General features: G+C 42.3%; 2 protein-coding genes across 3 annotated transcripts; both read left to right on the forward strand.

Annotated features, from left to right (window-relative positions):
- Positions 1-14,792: 14,792 nt before the first annotated feature.
- Positions 14,793-17,145, forward strand: LOC126869353 (uncharacterized). Its single transcript, XM_050625753.1, has 2 exons — positions 14,793-16,416; positions 16,938-17,145. Exon 1 carries the CDS (start codon positions 15,063-15,065, stop codon positions 16,404-16,406), a length of 1,344 nt encoding a protein of 447 aa, XP_050481710.1. The 5' UTR covers positions 14,793-15,062; the 3' UTR covers positions 16,407-16,416; positions 16,938-17,145.
- Positions 17,146-18,082: 937 nt separating this feature from the next.
- LOC126869356 (protein tipE) lies at positions 18,083-24,821 on the forward strand. 2 transcript variants are annotated; one of them, XM_050625758.1, is made up of 4 exons: positions 18,083-18,426; positions 18,913-19,171; positions 19,904-20,082; positions 20,553-24,821. In XM_050625758.1, exons 1-3 carry the CDS (start codon positions 18,141-18,143, stop codon positions 20,073-20,075), a joined length of 717 nt encoding a protein of 238 aa, XP_050481715.1. In that variant the 5' UTR covers positions 18,083-18,140; the 3' UTR covers positions 20,076-20,082; positions 20,553-24,821. The 2 variants fall into 2 exon arrangements, with proteins under 2 accessions (XP_050481715.1, XP_050481714.1); XM_050625757.1 differs by having other exon boundaries at positions 19,904-20,071.
- Positions 24,822-24,932: the final 111 nt, after the last annotated feature.

The following is a 24,932-nucleotide window of genomic DNA, read 5'->3' on the forward strand; positions in this document are numbered from 1 at the left end:
GATCAGCCGTCTCCAAGAGACGGTGGAACGGCTGACCAAGGAACGCACGGAGAAGGCAGCCAAAATTGATAATAACGACGGCGAAGGACAAGAGGTGGGGATCACCTCTAAGAGGGGCACGAAAGAAAATGCTCCCCGGGCTCTAACGGGGACGGTTATGGGTCCCCCTCCCCCACCTCCCCCACACCCCTGGTCAGCGGCGCGCCGTCCCCGCTGCCCCAACGGGTCGTGGAGTAATACACAGACCAAGGGAACGGACAGATTCGGTGGTCCAGGACCTCGAGATCCACTAGAGGATCTCAAGAACCGCAAGTTGGAAGAGCGGCGACGAGAAATAATGCCAGGGGGAGCGATCCTCCCGGCTACGGAGGCTGGCGCTGCCGCAAGAACCGTACAAGTACGGTCGCGGCCGGCGAGAGACACTTCGCGGTCGACCGTGGAGTCGTCGGCCGACGAGGCAGGGTTCATTGCCGTCCAAGGAGGAAGAAGAGGGAGAGCGGGGCAAAAGAATAGGAAGCCCTTGCAACCTCTTCCAACGGCCAACGCGCCGACCGGGGACGCAAGAACCAAGGGACGGATATCGTCGTCTCATCCGTCGTCGACACTACGAACAAGGGCCTTGGTGCCCGGGACGGCGATCGGGAGCGGCGGAACGAGAGCCAGGACTTTCGCGGAGGTGGCCGCTCGGCCTCTGGTGCACCCTACGGGAAGGGAATCCATGCGAGGAGCGGGCGATGGACTCAGAGCCATCGGGGAGGTAAAAGACGCAACGCTAGTAGGCGGGACGCGCACGGCGAGAAAGTGCCGGGCCTTCCCCGACCCCCGCGGTGCGCCGCGGTTTCGCTCACCGTGAGGGGCGGCTCGGGCTTCACGTATAGGGGATGCGATGTCGGTGGTGAAGAGGGAACTCGAACTCCGAACTCGAGATCACAGAGCTAAGACCGAGGAGAGCGATCACAGGGGCGCTACTGTTTGAAATTCCAGACCAGGACGCTAGGAGCAAAGCATCACGACTGGCCGAGCGGATGGCGGCCACGCTGAAGGATTTACCCGCCAAGGTAACCGTGCCGCGAAGGACGGCCGAGCTAAGAGTGACCGGACTGGAGGACTCGGTCACCCCGGAGGAGGTGGCAGCCACCGTTGCTGAGGCCGGGGGCTGCCAGGTCGATGAGCTCAACGTGGGAGTCATATAGCTACGCTACCGCTGACGGGTCGGTATGGCTACGCTGGCCGCTGACAGCGACCAGGAAAATCAGCAGAGGAAGAGACGCTCGACCAGGAGGTAGGATTAACATAGGCTGGTCAACGGCGAGGGTTTCCCCTCTCCCTGCGCGCCGACTCCAATGCTTCAGGTGCATGGAGTCGAGTCACGTGCGTCGGGATTGCACATCGACGGCTGACCGGTCGGAGCGCTGCTATCGGTGCGGGGTGGAAGGACATCGCGCCAGGGACTGCTCGCGTCGCACCGTATGGGGTCACCGGCATGCAAACCGCCTGCCCGTAAGAGGAGGACCAGGAAGCAAACACCATTCCAGGCAACTGTGGGGACGCGGTGAGTCGGAAGGAAACGATACCGCCGTCAACTGACCCCATGAAGGACAGAAGAGAGGACAGAGAAGTCGGACACAACGACTGCAAGGGGAATGGCCCGAAGGAAGCTATGGAGACGGAGCCTTCCTCGACCTGAGCGGAAGAAGAGGAGGAGGACAACTGCTCCTACAGTGCAATCTTAACCGTTTCCGCCGGGCTCAGGACTTAATGTTCCAGAGCCTGACGGAATGGCGGATTGCTCTGGCGGCAGTGGCCGAGCCGTACAGCATTCCCGGCGCATCACGAGGCACTGGGGATCTGATCGGTTCGGTCGCCGTGTTCTGGACCGGAATCGCGGGGAGCCCCTCCTGCCCGGTGATCGAGCATGGACGGGACTTCGTGGTCGTGAAATGGGGCGACCTGGCAGTGGTGGCCAATGGGGTGGCCTGGCAGTACGTGTCGCCCAACATCAGCGGGACAGAATACGCCTCCTTCCTGGACGGGCTCGCGGCTTGCGCGAGGCGTTTGGGCGCCTGCCCGTCACTGGTCCTCGGGGACATCAACGCCCACTCAACGGAGTGGTGCTCCCACAGGACCAACGGAAGGGGGCGCGACGTACAGGTCTGGGCGGCCGCACTCGATCTCCGGCTTACGAACCGTGGGCCGTTCAGCACGTGCGTGGCGTGGCGGGGAGAGTCCATAGTGGACCTCACATGGGCAAACCTTGCCGCATCCCGCCGTGTTTCCGGTTGGGAGCTTTCCCCGGAGGAGACCCTCTCGGACCACCTCTACATCTTGATGGAGGTGGCGGTTGGCGGCGCGATAGGCGACTGTTCGTTGGCTGCGCGCGGGCCCGTCGGCCCACCGGGAGGGAGAAGAAGATTCCCGCGGTGGGCGGTGACCCGCTGCGACGAGGATTTCATGGCGGCGGCCGCTACAGCCGTCGCTTGGTTAGAAGAACCCAGGATCGACGAGGACGCGGAAGCGGGAGCGACCCAGCTGAGGCGCGACGTGCACGCGATCTGCGATTCGTATATGCCGCGGCCTGGAGCCCCGCGCCGCGCCGGCGCTGTGTACTGGTGATCTGAGGAGATCGCTCGTCTCCGCGAGACATGCATCCGCGCCCGGCGCCGGTACACCAGATCTCGCCGTAGGCGGCGGGTGGACGGAGCCACGGTGGCTCGTCTGTACGAGGCCTACAGCGAAGAGCGAAGGCTCCTGCATCGAGCCATCAAGGAGGCGAAGAGGCAGGCCTGGGACGAGCTTCTGGCCAGCCTCGATTCTGATCCCAGCGGGCGCCCTTACAAAATGGTATTGAACAAACTCCGTCCATGGGCGCCACCCTTAACGGAGAGCATGGACACACGATTCCTGGAGGAGGTCGTCGGCACCTTGTTCCCGGGGGCAGCGAACGAGGGAGATGGCAGCCCTACCGAAGAGGAGGAGCAGGAGCCTCAACCGCCAGAAGAAGAACCACGTGTCTCCGCGGGAAGGTGGAGCCCGGAATCGAGGGTCAGCGACGAAGAACTGGCCGGGGCCGTCGGGAGGATCGGAGCGCGGAAAGCTCCTGGTCCCGATGGAGTCCCGGCCCACCTGTGGAAGGACGTCGCCGGCGTCTTGGCCCCGAGACTAATGCGTCTGTTCGACGGATGCCTGTCTCGGGGTGAATTCCCCGCTTCGTGAAAGGAGGAGCGGATCTACGACCGACGCTGTCGCCCGCATCCGCTCCCTTGTCGAGCGGGCCGAGCGGCGTGGTTACCTGGCGTTGGCCGTGTCGCTGGACGTGGTCAACGCCTTCAACAGCATCCCCTGGGACAGGATATGCCGGGCCCTCGAATTTCATCGGGTGCCAGCGTACCTGCGGGGTGTGATCCGGGCGTTCCTCCGGGACCGGAGTATCGTCTATACCGTCCGGGGCGGAGAGGTGACCGGGAGGGCTGTACACCGCGGAGTCTCGCAGGGTTCTGTGTTGGGTCCGTTGCTGTGGAACATCGCGTACGACGCAGTGCTTCGGACGCCGATGCCTCCGAAATCGGCACTGTCGTGCTACGCCGACGACACGTTGGTGCTGGTCTGGGGCACGGCATGGGGTAGAACCGTCCGCCTGGCGGAGCTGGCGGTGGCCTGCGTGGTCGCGGAGATCAAGGGATTTTGACTGAGGGTGTCCCCTGAGAAGTCCGAGGCAATGTGGTTTTGCCGCAAGGCCGATCACGGGACGCCTCCAGCGGGTTATTGCCTGAGGTTGCAGGGGGCTGAGATCGGGGTCGGAACCACCATGAAGTATCTGGGCCTAACCCTCGACAGCTGCTGGACCTTCAGCGCTCACTTCGAGCGCCTGGCACCGTCTGTTGAGACGACGGCGAACGCCTTAGGACGTTTGCTGCCTCGGCTGGGCTAGCCCGACGTCGGAGTGCGCCGACTGTACGTCGGCGTGGTGCGATCGAAACTCCTCTACGGAGCTCCGATCTGGGCAGAGGACCTGATGACCAACCGTCGCAGTCTCCTAGCGATCAGGAGGCTGCACAGGGCGGCGGCCATCAGGGTAGTGAGGGGCTTCCGCACCATTTCGGCGGCAGCAGCGGCGGTGATCTCCGGGTTTCCCCCGCTCGGGCGCCGACGTCAGGGTTCGGGCTCGGCGGGCTTTGCTCGACAGATGGCGCGCCAGCCTCGACACGAGAGCGGGTGCACCGGGGATAAGGGTCCTCGGAGCCGTCCTTCCAAACGGGGACGTTTGGTTGGACGGCGGCGGGCCTCCCCTGACCTACAGGGTGACGTAGGTGCTCACTGGACACGGCTGCTTCGGTGAGTATCTGCACCGAATCGGGAAGGAGGCGAACGCGCGCTGCAACCACTGCGATGCGAGCGTGGATTCAGCGCAGCACACACTGGAATACTGCCCGGCGTGGGCGTACCTCATCGCGGAAATCGGATGGGACCTCTCGCCGCCGACGATCCTCGAGGCATTGTTGGTAAGCGAGAGAAGGAGGAGGGCCGTGACCTCCTTCTGTGAACAAGTTATGCTTCGAAAAGAGGCCGCGGAGAGGGTGAGGGTGCGGTACTCTCACCCTGAGAGGATTGACCGGCGAGGGCGCGGCAGAGGCCATGGACGCGCTTCACTGAGGCGCGCTAGATCCGCCGCGCCCCCCGGTGGGGTGCAAACTTAGGCGCTGGCACCTCAGCGCCCCGGGGCCGCAAAGCAGCCCGGTAGGGGAACCGGGCTTGCCTGGCACGGCGGCTCCGGCGACGAGGCTCGGTGTAACAATGGCCACACACCGCTCCATCAAGCGGTGGTATTAGGCGCCCGGGGGGGGGGGGCGGTGTATCGCTCACACCGGTTCCCGGGGCCCCTTTCGATCGCAGCCGGGACGGTCATCGTGGAGGTTTTAGTCGGTTGGAGTCCGGCACTACCACGCCGCTTTTCTCCAGAAGCGACCTGGTGTCCGTGCGGATTTCCTCCACGTTAATAAAAAAAAAAGACATGTAGAGCGTCTTTTTATGCCCAAATCTGTTAATTATTAAGTATTAAATATATCTCATTATAAAAAATATTATATTCCTGAACAACTTTTAAGAAAATATCAAATAAATCATAATTATTCATTAACAAAGCGTGAACAAATTTTCTAAAATGACTTGCCGCCATATTGGGGTGTAACTCACAATCAGTTCTATTCGACTTTTCATCCAGAATAATTCTTTACTATACAGTGGAAGTATAAAATAAATTGTTTTTATCGTTATTATGTATTGGGAGAATACGACGTATATTTAATATGATGAAAAACGTAAAAATACGAACATCAATATTCGCTCCTTAGTAATTTCTCATCAAAATAAAGACTAAACATACACTAAGACTAAACATACACAAAATAAAGACTAAACACTACAATCTATCGTAGATATGTCATCGTTGAAAAGATCTACAGTTCATGATACACAATATATACTATGTGTATTATTTTACCTATTGTAATATGAAAAAATGTTCCGAAAACTTTTTTACGCCACTGTAATATTCCATGATTAACAAACAATACTGCCATCCAAACACAAGAAAATTCGTGCTGAATTATCTGAGAGGACCAGTCCTTTTTAATAGGCATAACAATAGATCGTAATAAGCGGGATTTTCCGTAGAAGTAAAAGACCATGAGTCGCGGTCATTGTGAATGGCTTATTTTTCCCGCATTTGATTTCATACCTAAGAATATATGTTCGAGCCAGGAATTTTCTGTTTCGTTATTGATTTACGTTTACCGGCCAGTGACCATACATTGATCGGGGGAAATCGTTCGACGGTTATCAGAAGTGGGATAATTCACACAAAAAATAACTTGCGCTTGTTGACGATGAATAGTTTCATGAAACATACAATGAAAACGCATATATCGACCACTTCATGATTCGATCGGGTAATTCAGCAATAATATTTGCTTTAGCCCGTCATAAAAACCGCGTATTATCACTCGGCAATTTTTAGAAGCGCGTGGAATCGAGCTGACTGTTTCAGGGAATGTAATTTTGTTGTAAATCATTGTGTTCTTGTGAATTTGTCCTCGACTACTTGCCGATTCTATTACCATTTGATAGAGATATGTTCATGGGCGTAAGTTATGAAATATTATGGTTGAAATTTATCGTGCAATTAAAATTCGCTAAATTATTCCGTGCTTTGCTGGATCATAATTATATATGTATATTTAATGTGTATGAACAGGTATATGTGCGAAATATAATAGAAATTCATATAGATTTTTGTTACCGGTGGAACTCGCTCTGTCATGTCACAATTCACAAGAACTGTCTTACCTCTGTGTTAGTCTAATAGTAACGAATACGCATAAAATCTAAAGACTATTAGCTACATAATTTTTTACTTCAAACTTCCAATCGAACTGACTTCCTGAAAATGTTATTTTCCCAGTTACATCATTCTCCTAGCAAACCGATGATATATTCGAAGGCGATTCCACCAGAGTATCGAACACGTTCTCTTTCTTCCTTGCTGTCTTTCTTTCCTCCCCTTGTTACATGTCAATTTTAAAAGGAAACGGGGAAATTCGATGCAAAAGCAACGAGACACGTGCTTATTTTCAAACTGACGTATCGCTTCGTTTTTCATAACTCTAAAAATATTACTAACTGTATATAGGTTACCGTTTCGAGAAAGAGAGGTTGTATGGTGCATGCCTATGCACCAGCTCCACGGAAATATCAATTCCCCGGCGGTTTCAGGGACTACACGCCAATTTCTTTGGCACGTAAGCCAACCGTTCTAATTTACTCACTGCAGGCGCAACTAGCCTTGTCAGTCAGTTGCTATTTACCGTGCGAAGGAGAGAAATAAAGAAAAAAATGCAGAGAAATCACTCGTAGCTCGTGTTTGCTATGGTAATTCCACGTCGACCACATTATCATAATTCTGTTTCTCCTAAGGTAATACTTTCACGTACGTGCGCTTCATTTCTACGTTTGCTTATGAAAATTTTGATCTTCTCGCGATAAGATATATCACAAAAATGGAGAGGATGTCGACACGAGAGTAGAGGTAAGCAAATTTAGTGGTTTCGGTTTATTAAAGAGATACTGGCAAAATCTTTCCGGAAAATTTATTATAATTTGGAATATTGAAATATTTATTTACGTAGAAAATTTATTTATGCTTACCGCGAGATTATGATATGTATTAGCGTGAAAACTAAAGGAACCAAATAAGAAAGTTTTTGATTGTTGGAAAGAAATTATAAAAATTAATTTTTTAACTAAAATTGATTCTTTAATTTAATTGAAAAAAGTTGGCGGTACCAAGAATTGTTCAAGTGCTTAGACAGCAGACTGGGCTTCGTCATGGTACTGTAAAAGTATTTTGACACTTTAATGTGCGTTCTAATCAACTTGTAAATATCACTAATAATGTTCGTTCACACATTCCACAAAAGGACTCATGCAATTTTAGTGACCTCCTTTATTGATTATATTTGATACTTTCGTTTATTTTTAGTGGTGAAAAAAGCCGAAGACAGAAATAGTGTTGATTAATCGCTAGCGGCTTCGTTCTTTAGTTTTTCTGTTTTGTCGCATCCCTCTCAAGGAAACGACGAACGACGCGGAAAGAAAGACAATCATAATAAAGCTTCCCTCGTAGTTTCATTCATAACTGGTACCTCGTCTGACCGGAGCCGCTAGATAATTTGTTTGTCGAACAAACAAATTATCGACTGCGAATTCTCTTTTTCTTTTTCCTGACGTTGGAAGGAACGAATGAAAGCAGTGATTCAAGACGTCTGCAAACATGTAAGATTAAGAAGGCAATGTTCTTTTTACAGAGAACAATTTCTGACGATATACTTCGTAAGTTTCTTCCGCTTCCTAACGGAATGGTAATGAAACAACTGGTTTCTCTGATAGACGAAATATATGTGAATATCTTGTATAATTCGGTGATTGAACACAGTAGAATATTGACTACAACATCCGAATGCGGTTGTACGGTGAGATATCTAACTTATATTTTATTGTGAATGAAGCAATTCGGAATTTATGGATGAAATATATTGGTTCCTTATTGCCATTTAATCGTTACGTTAACTTAATGAACTAAAAGTTTCGTCTCATTACGATGTTATGTTTCGTAAGTAACTCCGCATAGTTCCGTGTAAATAATTCGACGTGTGAAAAACACGGTTTCTCTCAGCTACACCGAAACCCGTAATTGGTTCTGCCCAACAAGCCGAAGGAAGAGAGCGCATAGCAAAAAAGCCCATCGAAAGTACGCAGGAAATTAAACAGATCGCCGAGCTTCGTGTCAGACTAATTAATTAAAAAAGCCCGGTGTACTCCGTGGACGCAAAGTAATTTTCATTATTATTCCAACTCCCGGTGATTATCCCTCCTACTGTCGTGTCGTGACGTAAAGTAGAATGGAAAAGAATACCGCAGAATCGAATTCGACGGCCGGACAGATCGATATCGCCACCGATGCAGAGTTAACCGATAAAACGGAATGCAGGCTGACTTCTACCATTGTTGTACAAAACTTTAATCAGGCCAGTTTCCCATTCCAAAGCTCTGTTTCATCCCAGGTCGAAATCAAACGTCCCGTTCCAGACAATGAAAAGATCGATCAATTGATCGTCACGTGCTTCATCATCGCGGTACTCATCTACCGATCTGCCACCAACTGAACTCAAGAATCAGTTCGATTGTATGAAAGAAACCGGTGTTTTGCCGTGGGCTACGGATGGTGAACAATTACGGAGAAAAAAGGAGCAGGCAGAAACACTGGTAAACCGAGGCGACAATAGGAACGGTAGCAGTCGGTGAGCCCCGTTAACGGGATCAGGAAATCTGATTTTCCGATTCCCATTCAGGCCACTTTTTCCCACCGTTGAATAGGGTAAACTACGGCGGAGACAGAGAAGCATATAACCAAGCTATCATAACAAGGATAGCTAAACAGAACGATAGAAAGCGACAGGGAAAATGGGATAAAGCGAGAGAACTTGTTAACTATCGGAAATTCTTCTTTCTTCCTCGAACGCCGTTCTATATAGGCATAATTCGAGTCCTCGTTCCTGAAAATATCGTAGTATTGCCTGTGGACGTGAACACGGTCCGAGGAAAAAGCCTCGGTATTGGTGGCAACAGGAGTATTGATTTTCTGGTACGATACGGCAACAACGAGGTGGAGCCATTGCAGCTCCAATGGTAGCACCGCCATATTTGTTTCCCCCAGGAGGACCAGGGAGAAACTGCGGAAAGTGGATTTTCCAGGGGCTTCTTCCAGTCGCTGATCTATCGCCGATTCACGTAAGTACGACCAGTTGACGACTATACATTCATGCCCACGCTTTTCGGCCGCTTCCGCTTGTAAAGCATCTCTAACGAGGTTTATCGGTACGCGACGCTGCGGCGAATGACATGCTTGCCGATTGCTGCGACTGTCTCTTCAAACAGGATCGTGTAAACAACGTGCAACGGCTGTTTGACAGGTGGTTGTCTCGGCTTGAGTGATCCTTACATATTAGTATTAGAGAATGATACAGTTTGTTTCAAGTTTATTGTTTCGGTTCGCGTGAAATCTCAAGAGAAAAACGCGCTGTCAGTGTCGGATTCTTTGCATGACGCAGTCTGTCGTGCGATCATTCCTTCCGTTCTCGTTTCGTTCGATGTCATTTTAATGTTGTGTGGAAATATTAGTCTGTTTAGATGATGGAAATATTAGTTTTTCTGGATAATATATGATACAACCAGCGTGTAATGATGTGCAGTTGATTTGGTGTAAAACCAGATTGATGATCGTTAACCGATCGATCGGCTCGGCTATTCTTAGACGCAGCACGTGGTGATAATATGCCATGTATTCGCGTTTATAAAGCTCGTTTCTACTTCCGGTGAAGGCGTGTTTCATGAGTTTGAAACACATAAAATCCTATCTGGTTTATCTATGCCGTGTAACGGCCTGTTTTAACGGTCGTTTTTAGAAAGGTTTAATTCGGTTTCCTGTGAAATCGAAGTCTTTTTTGTTTTGAAATCTTTCTGATTAATGTTATATTGTGTAACGAGTGTCGACAGAATGTGATCTGTTTATACATCGAAACTTGATTAAATTGATTAGACCGATCGCACGTGATGTGAATTGAAGTAGTATAAGTGCATCGTATTCGTGATTATCTCCTTTCTTGTTTTGCGATGGAAAGCTTGCTGTATAAAATGGTATCTCTCTAAATCCATTTTTTGCTTTGTAATTTTATTTTGTTTGATAAATTTTTTAATCATTTCTCTTGTACATTCATGTTTTATTTTATGTATACAGAATTTGCTACATGAAATTTTTTTTTAGTTGTAATCCATGAATTACGTTTTTGTATTTTGAGTAACTTGAAAATGATGTAGAGGAATTATAGACAATAATATCTACGAGTACATTAACCTGATTATTTTTACATCGCAAGCAATGAACACCAAGAATAACATGAAATGTGCTTTTGTGAATTTTACACTGAGTACGTATTTTCTGTGCATTGAGTAATTAAATGTTTGAACCACAATTTATTATTTTATAAAAACAATTTCTAAGTCATCGATTCCTAAACCATTCTTATAAAAATTAGCTTTGGAAACGAAGAACGGAGAAAACCTGCAAAGTTTTTATACGAACCAAAGCAATAACATTTTTCAAAAATAGTATTATTATATTAACATAAAAATGTTAAATAAAAATAGAAGACATAGTAGTCCTATTAGTTATTTATAATTATTTATACAATATCTTGATGTGATAAAAGAATTTCAATTCCAACGACATAATATTTCGATTAATAAGCTTATTCCAATGAAACATAAAACCATATTTAGTTTAATCGAAGAAGAATGATATTTCATATGACATAATCTGATTCATAATTTTATATTTCACATATTACAACCTGATACATAATTTTTGTATTTTATACGTGGAAACCGGATACTTTATGATTTACGATATAATTTTAGAAAATAATAGTTACAATTTTTATAATGTTATTTTACCCCATTTATAGATATTTAAAATCACATGTGTACATAATCATTCGTTATCCGCTACATGTTCCATAACTATTAAAATAACACCCGTTTATGCCTACGTACAGTATCTGTCAGTTGACCATATAACGATTCATCATAACCGATAGAGTATAATCTACAATTTTTTGCGTAAATATTTTCCGAGCAATCCTTTTAAGTCGGTATGTCTTCAATAAATAACAACATCGAATGAATCGAACCAAGACTTTCACACAAGAACAATCATTCCTAACATTGAAAAGACAACGATAGAAATTTCTCGGAGGATTTTCCTCGAGCGTTTGGCTTCGAACGAAGCTTGCACGAAGTGTACGCACTGGCGCCGTTCGCACAAAAACTGCTGCTCGCCTGGAAAAAACAGAGCAGTGCCGAGTGCTTTTCTTCGTGTAGGTTCACGAGCCTGGGAAATGGGAGGAGCGCCATGGAATTGCCCCGAAATATTTATGCCACCAACGGCGGAAAGCGTATGAAAGTGTCGTGTTCGTTTAACGAGCAACGAAAGAGACGCGGAAAGCGAAGCGGAGAATAAAAGCAAAGAAAAGTGGTCTGCTCGTATAACTAGAAACACGATCGGTAGGGCAAAAAAGATGCAGGGGTTTCGTCGTAAAATTAACGAGCAAGTTTTTAAGATCTGAATGATCCTTAGAAAATCCTTTGATATGGAAGAAAATCTGAAGAGATAAGGAATTTAGAAAAATGAAAAATGACAAATAGTGCCAAAATATTGAAAATATTTTAAAATAGATTTCGAAAAATCAGAAAGTAAAGATGAAAATTAATCATGAAAATGTAGAAGAATTTTAAAATTTAAATTTAAATTATATCAGAACTAATTTCAAATTTGATTGGAAATTTATCGAGAAATAGAAATAATCTTAAGTAATATCGGAGAAATTTTTTCTAGAGACGAGAGGAAAAATTCAAAAAATTCAAGGAAATTTTTAACACAGTAACGGAATTGCAGGTGAAACACATGTGAGGTCGAGACGTAAAGAAGCAAGGCATAAAACAGCAGGCGCCACACCGTCTGCGGCTAACGCTCGATAAACTACATTATGTGTTAACGCGTTGTGCCTTCTACCTCTTCCTCCACCTTCTTCTCTTTTTTTTTTTCTCCCCGTGATCTCCCCTCCTTTTTCGTTACCTTCGCCTGGAACTGTGTCAGCTACGAACGAAGCTATCACAGCGCGTTCTATCGCGTCCTATCGCGAGGAGAAACTATGTCACAATCTCCATGGCGGCATCGACTTGGCGGGAATTAAAAATCTGGAATGTACGTGTTATGGAAAACGCGAGCTGATAATTAAGTGGTTCCGGAGAGCAAAGCTTTAATTTCGCGATAAAAAAAAGGGTCGCGTTCTCAAGTCGATCCTTTCGCGTGTGTTCTCATTGTACAACTACCACAAAAACTCTTTTTACCGCTGAGTCGTTGAAGAAAGTGCTACGACCTCGTAAGAGGCTTCAGGTAATTGCAGGAATTGTGAGTTTTCGTGCTTGCACGCACTGTTTAATATTCTACAAAAATATACGAAGAAAAATCTGGTATAATAGTTTGACGATATAAGAATTTTTTTCAAAGATTAACTCCTTGAATTAAATATGCTTTTATCCGTTTACAAAATTTTTTAGTAGGTTAAATTATATCGGAATAAAATCACAAGAGGATATATAAGACAATTGAAGGAAAAAGATTTCTATATCGACATAATTAATTACGTGTTAGCGCTGTGAATTTCGTGCTTTTTGTCTTCGCTACTTCTGTTACTTGTTCTTCAAACTGTGTCACCTGTTCTGAAAGCCCTATGGCGAGGAAAACTGTGTCACAGTTGCACTGGTGGTTCGTGTCGCACATCGATAGTCTCGAAGGAAAAGCTGACCTGATCCGTGTCGCACACTGTCGAGGAAAACTCACTTGCTAATTATTTGTAGACTCATTATTTTCGTGATTCAGATTTATTAATATTTTATCAGTTTAACATTGGAAGAGCTTGAGAAATTGGCAAATGAAACGTTTTTCCGAATTTTTTAATGATTTTGAAGTAAACATTTAAACAGTTAATATTAAAATTTCAGATGAAAATTTTATTAGAAATTATTTATTTGGAATTAAAGTTTTATTCTTTCTAGTATGAAAATTGATGGTTCGCTTTTTGAAAGGAGGATTCTTTTGTAAAACAAAATGTATCCAAATTTTTTAAAAATTTACGTAGGAATCTTATGAAAAAAAAGATGAACGTAATAAAATGCATGATAATAATCCAGATTGATTTTGCATAAAGCACTTGAAACTGGGTATCGCAACAGACTTTTTGATTTCAATCTTTACCAGAAACTTCTCTTTAGGATCTGTATGCAAAGTAGAGTGAATAATAAACAGATTTAAATTTGTGATTTAAAACGTGATTATACATATACTATTTCGCGGTAAATATTTCTTAGCGTACCAGTTTAAAAGTCTTATATAGAAATAAATAAGTCTTCAGCATTATGAAAATAAAATTTTGTCTAGATATCCCGAAAATAACCAAAGCTCGCTTGGAATAATTAAAGAAAGTTCATCGCATTTAAATCTTCGACCCAGTTTCGCCTAATGCGCATTCGAGTAAAGTTTACACAGAAATGCGTTGCATTTGCGTGCAATGTTAGTATATCGATTTCTTTATTCAAGAAAATATATTGAAAAAGGGAAGAGTGCCAGGCTCCAAACTAGTCACTTTATTTATTAACTCTTTAAGATTATACCTTAAGACATGCTCGAACAAACTGATAAATATAATAGCACAAATTTCATGTCTTAAATGTCATCGGATACAAAGCAATTATTAATTCAATCGAAAATATGTATTTTTTATATCTGATACCATAAATTTAGAAAATCTTGAGGATAAAGCGATAATTTTACATTCTTTATAATTTTATTACACTATTAAAAGATTAAATTTATATTTAATATATTTGGTAAATCACTGATTGACTATAGATATCCTCAAATCTACAACAAAGAAATGGAAACCGACTGAAAATGATCGATAAAAATTATGATTTGTACTAAATGCTTCGTGCAAGTTAGTTTTCAATATGAACAAGAAGGAATCATTAAAGAAGAGAGAAAAGTTTTGTATAATAGAAAAGATTGAATGTCTTGCCGCTGGATCCGCCGGATCCCGCCATCTCTGGACGATTATCCTGCAACAGAGATCTTCCTGATGGCACGAAGGTGGCATCAATGACGTCAAATGCGGCAGTACACGGTGTCGTTGCAGTTGCAGAGGATGGGCATGCGCGAGGCATCGATCGATGCGCGATGCTGCTCGAGTTTTCGAGCCACGCACCTCACACGAGGCGCAAAGCGAACGAAAGCAGAACACGCGCGCGACTGGCCTCGTCCTGCTGTAAAAAGAACACCGGTGACACGAACTCGCGAGAAACTCTGACGTGGATATCTTCGAGATCACGATGTGGAAGCTAGACTGATCTTAAACTTCGTCGAGACCCTTCGAATTTCATCGGTAGAATTCGCAACGGTTTGTCTTCCTATCTCAAGGGACCAAATCAGTGGTATAATGAAAAAATCAGACACGGAGAAGCTTCGTGAATAACGTCAGGTCGATTGACTAACAGCTGGAGTATGATAAACATTATTCTGGAGAAGCATTCTTGAATAAATGTTCGAGCTACTCATGGTACGTTAATGGTACGTACAATCTACGAAACTTATAAATCCATATATTGATAAAACGTCAATGACTTCGACCGTGCACACCTCGTAGCTTCTATTCCTTTTAATCGTCGAACGATCGGAAGAACAAGGAAGATCACATATTTAAAGAACAATGATGTAGAAAATTCACCAGCGTAGTACATAGACACGATGGACAGGCTGACGTAGGATGTAATAATTCATTGTTCCTTGACATCAGGATCTTCTTGGTGATCGAATCGAGCTCGATAAACTCGACACGATGCCCAAGCAAGTGCCAGTGGAGAATTTGGTGATCCCGCCGCAGGACGGTCGGATATGCGGGACGATTTGCATCTGCCAGATGACGGCGGTGTTATCCTCCGTCGCTCTGGTTTATCTGACCGTGGCGATTTACATGCCGAGCACGCGAGCGTTTCAATCTGGTATCAGCGAGATACCAGTGATGTGCACGACAATACGCGCGATCAACGCGGATAATTGTGAATGGGGCAGCTGTGGAGAGTGGTGCCTGTCGAAAACATCCGGCCCTTGCGTCCAGATTCATGTAAATCTCCGCAGAAACGGCTCGGCGATCATATTAGCGAACTGTACCAATACCACGAACAAGACCTGTTACGGTATCGATCAGGAAAACGCGAAGAAATCGAAATGCATCGCGGACGAGTGTCGCAATCTCACCGGTACGTTCAACTGTACGTCTGGTGTATGCATTAACATCACAGACGCGTTCGAGTGTATATTCCACGACACGGATCCACCGTTGAAATGTTCCGGTAGACGCGGTAAGATAACCTGCATAGACATAGACGGTCTGTTTAATTGTAACCGTGGAACCTGCGAACGTATCAGAACACCCTACAACTGCGACCGTAGGTGCGTCGATATCCCGACCAGGAACAAAAATATGATTTTATTGAGCGGCGACAAGGTTTACCTGAGTCAATGCGAGAGAGCTATAGACGTCGAGACGAATCGGGAAATCTGGCACGAGGATCGTGGTGACGTCATGATGGCGTCCTGTTATGGAATATTCAACTCCACCTTGGGCGTCGAAGCTGTTGATTGTATCAATGGATCCGTTTTAGAGAAAGATCTTCTCTCTGATCTGACGAATTTCACCTATCTGTCATATCTCAACATATTCGCGACGAAACCACTGGATGAAACCAGAATGGTTGCTCCACCAGAGCAAGATCTTATCATCGCTAACGAAAGTCGTCTGCTAATTAATCTCGAGGGTTGCGTCAATACCCTACGCGAGGAATGTAAAGAATTCCTTCACGTATATGGGAAGGATGGTTCTGATCATAACGCACGCGCTAGATTTCCATGTTATTACGCTGAGGGTAACACTGAAGTCGTTGTATCCCGATTTAACCTGGAAAGCACTTACAAGGAGTTTCTAATCGCGTTGGTGTTGCCCAGTGTACTGTTCGTCATCAGTTGTCTGACGTTGATCTTTTGTCAGAGGACCGTGGTGGTCGGAGATGATGCCAAGATGAGATTTAAGGGCACAGTTGGTGCCGGCCTCACGTCGATAGAGAAGAGCGCTTCGGGTAACCTAGGGGATGCTGGCGGAGGAAACTCTGCTATGGCGCTCTGAGATCCGTCACGTAAGAATCGTTAAATAGAAATGAGACAAAGGTTATAAGGCATCTACATATAGCATTGAAGGGTTCTAAATGGGTTTACAGAACACTAAAAATATACTTTGAAACTTTTCAAGCGTCTACTGGAGAAATAAAGAGTTTTGCAAAATATGGAAAGGAAACAATTAGATAATTCACCGTGATAATATGTGCAGGCTCTTAGAAACTATTCCCTTTGAAAAAAACAAATTGATTATCGATTGCACGAAATTTTCTGCACAATATTTACATAGTTGTAGAATTACATTCGAATGCAATTCACTAAAAAGATTGAAATCCTATTTAATTTATTGAAAACGAGTTTTTTGGGATAATTAAGATTAACATGTATTAAGAACCAATTAAGTCGTAGCGTTTAGAACAATTTGTTCAACAATCTGATAAAGCAATAGTCACCAATGTTCAGAAAACTGTGTAGAGTTTTGAAGCGAGTAATTTCATAGTAGAATAGGAATTTTATGCGACATACTCTTTTCTGTTTGCAGGCATTCCCCTCCTGGAGGAGAGTCCGGCTCGTCAGTCGATATTCTCCCTGCGCGGGCATTATTAAGGTGTAGGGAGGGGGGGAACGCGTGGTTGAAATTCTCATCTTGCAAAAAAACAAAAACTACAAAACAAAATATACAAATACTTCTGCAGAAAGCGCAAACTATTTTTGAAAAACAAGCAAAAATATACAAAGAGAGAGAGAGAGAAAGAGCAAGCGGTCAAGAACAAGTACCAAAGAAAAGCAAACAAGATTTTTCCTACTTGCACTGCCTGCACACTAAAAACAAAGAAAGGAACACTTTTGAGAGTTCACGTGCTTTTTTCAAATATTCGCGTCACTGCACGCATGCATGAGCGCGGATGAATCGCTTTGAGAAGTTCATACGACCGGATGCGCGATATAGCTCTCGCCTGTCTCTCTTCTGCTGACAAGGAAGAAGAAGAATCCTGAATTTGGACTCGACCAATTCATTTTTCGGATACGACGGGAAAACGTAACTAGAGAAAAAAAATAAATAGAAGGAAAAAGCAGACAATTCGGCGTCTTTTACACGTGACACAACATTCGTCGGTAGCTTTTAAGTGTCCCCCTTCTGATTGATTCGCCGTGACAGTAGATAAGAACCATTTATTACATATAGCTCTAGGTATCAAGGCTAAGCAATTCTTATTGTAATCACACTAACACCACAAAACCACATTCAGAACCGAAGGACGTACCTTGCTGGTAAATGATCGATCGATCCCTGCACAGCTGGCAACAAGCCCACAGAAAAACATTTGACAAACTCCTTGCTTAGTGCATCTTTTGAATGTATTCGATGCTTCTCGTATAATCGGTAGAATAATAATAAGTTGAACAATCAAAACTTATCGTCAGTTTACAGTACAAGAAGACGAACGGAAAACGTAACAATTCGGTAATTTATTTGATAATTTGGAAACTCCAACAATTTTATTTGGAAGCTACACGGAAACGGAGAAGAAAAATTCTTTCGGAAAACGTTGAAACGCGTTGAACGTGTGAAAATAAGGTTTCTTGACTCGAAATCAAAAGAAAAATTTCAGAAAAGTTCAAACAACTTGGATATTAATCTCGTATCTTTAAAGACGAAGAAAGTTTTTAATATTTGAACAAACAGGGTCCAAGTGACCCGTACAATAGAGCAATCATTGATTCCGACGAGTCGACGGTGATCATGGGTGCCCAGGAAGAGGACACTAAGTCCAGCACCTTGGGTGGGGTGCTACCGGTGGTGGAAGTAGCGTCCTTGATGGAGAAAGCGAAATTTTACACGTCCCTCTGCCTGGGTACCATAGCCATCCTTGCTGTCTTCGCCTTCCTTTTTCTAATACCTTTCGTTGTGGAACCGGCAATTTCCACGATTTTGGCCGATTTCTCTCCTCACGCTGTGGCCTGTGTCGTCACTGATCATGTTTACGCTGAGGGACTAAAAAATTGCTCTTGGGCGAGCTGTAGAGAAGGTAAATTTTGAGTTTTCCTAACGCTGTAAGTTTGATATTCTATTTCAGTTAATTTTTCTCGGTTCTAACACATAAAACAAATATATGTAAATATAGATATAGCGACGAGCATAGCAACGAGATGATATTTACGTTATTTACATACTCGTAATACTATATTATCATTAATTAGACAAATATGAAAATTCTCTTTATTATGCACAGCTTTTAAAAACATTTATGCTTATTAAGCATGAATCAATTGGAATGAAATGTTGAATGTTGTTTGAATCATAAAAAGTTAAACGTATACTCCTTTTTTCTATTCTCTGTAAAGAATCACATCCTGTGAATAATCATTTTATTAATTTATAAATAATTTTTAGGAGCTTTTTCTAATAATAATGATTGATGTGAATTCTAAATTTGAGAAATTCGTATACATTTAATAGTATTTATGTACTAAAAATTTGCATAGATATATTAATAGATTTTTCTCGATTGTAGGTTGTACTAGCGCCGCGCTTCGTTGTCATCAGATTAGGGTGAACTATACGAGATTAACGTTCGAGGAATTCGTGGCAAAACCTTTGGGTTCCATTTCCTGGGATGTCTCGGACACGAAATTCTTCGTAAACACAGAAGGCTGCGGTTACCCACCCACAGTGAACTGTTCGGATTTTGCTAAGAAATACGGATATTCGAACATGGGAAAGATATTCCCCTGCTATTACAGCAGAACACACCCAGAGACTGTCGTTGCAAGGTATAATCACAGTATCATATTCGTGATAAATACGTTAGCGAAAGCACGAAACGTGTCATGCTTTCAGCGCATCGACATTAATGCGGCAAATACTACTTTATCATTATGATTTTCAATACATTTAAATTCTCGTATGTGTATGAAACTATATTCTATGCTGTGTTAACACGCTCACGCAAATCAACTTTGTTTGTTAGAAATATCACAGTCCGTGTTTTTCTACATCAAAAGAATTGGAAATATTCTTCTCTGGTTATGAAATTACAAATGGTTCTATAATTAGGCTATGTTACGAGACCTTGTTTCGTACTATATAATTCTTGTCGACCTACTTTCTTTTAACCGGGTCATTGAAGTAGAAACTTCTATAACTATGGTATTATAAGATAATAAAAGCAATTTCTGTTAGGTTCTTGTAAGCGCATTAGATAGAAGCGCTCAATAAATAGGCACCATGATGGTTTTTTACTCTTCGTATGGTGATAAACAATCAACATTATTAATCTCATATGATCGAGTTTAGTCCAGAGAAGATATTTGATGAGAGATTAGTGAACGATGCACATATTGTTTTCTACATACTGAAAAATTAGTACGAACTAATAAGAATGATATAATTTTTAATAAAAATGGAGCGATATGTGAAAGAATAGAAATAAAGAAATTTTTCTGTCTTCTCCGATTAATAGGGTAATAAAAATCAGTAGAGTGACACTATGAATATATTTCTAGGTACTCTTGGGATGAAAATTTGAGGCATCTAGTGCTAGCGTTGGTGGTGCCTACAGTTGTTTTTGGAGTATCCCTCAGTGTATTATGTTATTGGTATTGTCCACCGATGGCCAAGAGCTGCGGAGGGCCAGGTCGTAACCTGATTGACAAGTACTCGAGGAAGGAAGAGTAAGTAACGTGTATGTATGCAGTGCCCAGTGAGGCTAGAAGAACCTATATACCTTATTTACATTCTAGAATTGCTTCAAGGAATTAATGTCTTTTTTCCATAAAATATGCTAAAATAATATTTCATTAAAGAATCGTAAAGCTCAAAAGCTATTATCTACGTTGCTAGATTTTAAACGAAAAATATGTTCATCGCTAAATTCTAAATAAAAGATTCTATTTTAAATCGACTTCTCGAAAAATGTACTTTATCCACTTGTATCACTCGTCTAGTAAACCTACGATACAGTAAAAATAACAGAAACAGAAAGAAATACAATACCAAATTCAATTCAACGTAGAACCATAAAGAATTAATATATCAGTTACTTTGTTCGAACTAAAAATACAATAACTCCTCGAAGCAATACTGCTGCATTATATTTTGACAAAGAGACCCTGCTGTATTTTCTATCACAAGTTTTCTGTTGCATTCGTACAGTATCCTGGGAGAGGACGAGTTCGAGGAGGACGAGGAAGAATACTGACTACTACCAAGGGCTCACCCCCCAGCGCGGGAGTGACGCCGAAGGAATTACTGAAAATCCCCTAGCGTACTTTACGCTCTAAATGTAAGCGATCGTCCGAAAGCAATAGCAACGTTCAGGAAATTCCATCAACGGACATAGAATGCAATTCGTTCTCGTAATTCGCGTCAGCTCGTCTGACCCAGTTTCGACTTCTACTACTTACAATCGATCTAAACTTGTCGCAAAACATTGCACTTGCGCTTAATCGATTGCTTTCATTAAAGAAAATTGGTAACCACGCTAACTTTGCTATTTAAACCTCGCCTATGGACCATTCTCTATTCTTACACGGTCTAATCAAATTATTTCCCATTTTAACTTGCAATAAATCAAAATTAATGTTATACACCCTTATTGCGAGCAAAACGATTCCTTTCTAAAGACTTCCCCGTGATAAAGTGTAGTACAAACCGAAATTAATCTAAGATCGTTCTGTTCGACCATATTGTGGGATCGTACATCGAAAGTGCTATCATATTTTCCCCCTGTGGGGAAAGTGTCTGCCCCTTACGAATTAATATTTGAGATGTTTGCGATATTTTTACACCGAGTTACCGTGGAACCAAACAGAAACGATCAATGACACAAACGATCGTGCAACTATTGTTCGAGGTATAATCGCGATGTTTTTTCGATATTACACGTAATTACTTTGCGAGATTTTTATATACAAACGCAATAAACTCCAATGGGGAAGAAAGGAAGTTGTTCATCGATTTTTAGAGGTAAAGTAAGTTTGGTTAATCGACGGGAGAACTCAGTCTCGATCATCTACCAGTATTCCGAACGAGATTCAGAGATACGATGTGACATGGTGCGCCTTCCTACAACGTGATAACTTTAAACGTAAGGAACAAAATATTCAAGTGGCACATTTTACCACAGCATTCGTTCGTAATAAGATAAATGAGATGTGCTTGTGTACGTATTTGTAAGTCATGTTTCCCCAGACTCGGGTAAGATGACGTTTGAAACGATAAATAAGAAGATAATGTAAAAGGAAAAGAGAGGAATGAAATATTTTTCGAAGCAGCATAGTATCTGTATCGATTTGACATTTGATGTTGCTTTGAATATTTTGAAATCACAATTGAACGAAATTTGGGAAGTTTATTATGTGAAATATCATTTTACCCAGATCTGCCTGTATCTGAGCCGATGATCGAAGAAAATAAGGAAGTAAAGGTTTGTACGTCGCGGAAAAGGAACAGTCGATTCGTCAAACATTTCAACAAAAAAAGAAAAAATCAAAATCCTGCGCAGGCTCGTGTCACGCGAGCGTACGTTTCAGTACGATCATTTCAGTATTTCTACTTGGAATGTTTCAAACGGATAATTACATTCGGCGATGGAAGTTAACAGTGAGATAAAGAAGAGAGAAAAGAATATTTTCGACTTGAAAATTATATCAAAATAAAAACGAGAACCGTAGTGCTTTCGCGTATGATCGCAAGATTAGAATGACGAATCTACACGGCTATTTTTGCAATAAGAGCGAAGGAAAAACTCGTAGTTAAAATTCTAATTTTCGAAGTGAATGAAACGTAAGAAATACAGAAGAGGCAGTAACGCGATCGTCTCCAGGATCTGTCTTCGCACCAAAGGATAAAACTCGTAGTTTAAGTTTAGCCCGTAAGTTAAGTCTGTGAATATAATCGATTACCGTAACGAGATCGATACAATGATTGTTACAAATTTTTTACGCGGACGCAAGTCGCGTCGTGGTATAGTTAGGATAAACAAACGTATTTGCATAAAGCGCAGGTGCACGCATGCACGTATCGCGCGCAGTAGTTTATAGCTGTAGATATCGGTTTTTCAGTTCAGTTTTCCAAAAGGGACAAGCGATATGCGTTCCATAAGCTGCGAAACAACGTGACCTGCCGAGCCAATAACTTAGTGAATTCATTAGCAATAATTCTCAATTTATATCTAAAAGAATTTTGAAACGCTTAATCAATTTATTTGCCGTACAGTGAATTTCATAAAATGTGAACTTAATCTTAGAAACCAGATGCCTAGCGCACTTTAATGAAAAGAAATTACATAAAAGCTGTAAGCAAAATTACTATACAAAAGGAGTACAAAATAATTTTTTTAAGGGAAGATGTATAGTCAACATTATAAAATACTTTAAAATAGACATCACTACAAATCCAACATTTCTAAGATCTTATTCATATTTTATGAGAAAACTTGTACAAAATAGATCTGCAAATAATTCATCTTAGATATTTACCAAAATTTGATATTATTAGGCTAATGACCACTGTCGATATATTCAGTGGAATTATTGATATATTATTTGTACAGTACTTACTAATTATATATCAATTATATATTAATTATAACGATATCTTACGTTAAATCGTTAGCTTTATATGGATGGGATAGCAAAGAGTTACGCAGTTGTTTCGAAGCGTACGGAAACTACATCGCGAACCTGTACATCTAGAATGGTTGTGAATCCTTACTTGGCCTTACTCTAGGCATCCAGCAAGTTGGCACGATTCGCCTCGAATGAGATGCGAATTCCAATGGAGCCTGCGTTTCGGCACTCATTCCCCACTCGAAGCTTGCTAATCGATTTCCGTTCTGTGCGTGCCAGCGATTGATCGATGGATCGCAAGCGCGCCTTCTAAAATTAAACGGACGAAATCTTCTCTCTTGCACTTTTTTGTGGTCACGTGAAACTTTTGCTCAAAGACGCTCAACTCACGGGACGATGAGGTCGATTAAAAATAATATTAATCGGTGCAAAAAAGAAAGAAAATTTGAAAAATATGGACATTTCTTTAATGGAATTTGAGACACTAATTAGTAGACTGCGGATATTTATACATTTTTTAGAAATTGAAATGTGCGACGATATGAAAATTGTGAACAGATATATGTTTAGATTCCGTTTCTTTATCAAAACGATGTTTTTGGTTCTATTTCTTCAGTAATCAGTTTTGTAATTAGATTCTACGTTTCAATTCTGTCTCTTTAGTACAAGTTTAAAACTTCTGTTTAAGTTCTATTCCTCTTATAAAAGTATGGGTTTGCATAAAAATCCGCATAGAAAACTAGCGCGATATGAGTTAAAATTTTGTAGTGATCGAACATCGAAAATCCTGTAAGTCGAACTATTGAATGATTGTCGTCTCCCTTAGATGGACGCATGAGAAAAGATTATTTAACTTTGATCGAAGTAAATGTTTCCTAGCCACGAGAAATTTCGATCATCGAATCATGATTACAAATACATTTATAATGCATTGTGCTTGATCAACATACACGCGAGTATCGAGTATCGTTTCGAAAAATTCAAGCACAAATTCGTGGACTTCTTCGTCCATGGGAAAAAGTGCTCATTCAACTTCGAGCACTTCCATATCTCTCATATCAGATCGGTTTAGTGCCAATTCGTTAGTCGATTAGAATCTCGCAAATGACCATCGAGTTAAACGTATTTAGAATCATCGGTCGCGGGAGAAGACGTCGATACAATTAGATAGATTATACGAAATTCTTAGGAGATCGAGATATTTATTAAAAAGTGATAATCGAAAACAAGATAGTGTCATTGGTAAACAGCTAGGATAAATATTAACCAGTGGTTGAAATTAATCAATGAAATGAAAAGAGATGAAACGAAAATTCCATAGACGGTTACAGATTAGAAAGCAGCGATTAATTGTAAAGTATCGATACTTATGTATAATACGCTCTATCGCATGTTACTTGATTATTCTAACGTACCTGCACTTAATATAGTTAAGCTGTTACATCGATTTTCTTCCTATATTCTATTTCACTCTGTCTCTTCGTTTCTTTCCCTCCCTTTCTCGATAAAAATTTCTTCTAGCCTGTAGAAATATCTCGATCAGTATTCCTTTGCCTCCTCTCTTTCCTATTCTTCTCCTAACCTATTAATATTCTTTCCAATTGATGACATAAAAAATACAAATCAGGGAGAATGCTCTACGAGCTTCCTGGTTCTATACTCGAGAATTTTAGACCTCATCGAAGAAAACATTATTGTTCACCGCTTCGTGCGTATCATTATAAAGTCCTGAATACATTGTACATAATATATTATATATAACATACTCGTTTTCTGCGATACTAACGGACTATTGTAAATAAAAGGTTGTACGATTTCGTTTGAAATATACAGAAACACGTTTTCTGTTAAATGTATTTTCCTTTACAACATCCAGTACAATTTTTTTTCATAGAATTTAAATTTTCTCTTTCTTACTAAATTTCCATTTTAATTTTCATGAATAAATGAATTTCTTTCAGTG

This window comes from Bombus huntii, chromosome 9 (assembly GCF_024542735.1).
Source record: "Bombus huntii isolate Logan2020A chromosome 9, iyBomHunt1.1, whole genome shotgun sequence".
In the NCBI taxonomy this organism is placed as follows: Eukaryota; Metazoa; Arthropoda; class Insecta; order Hymenoptera; family Apidae; genus Bombus; species Bombus huntii.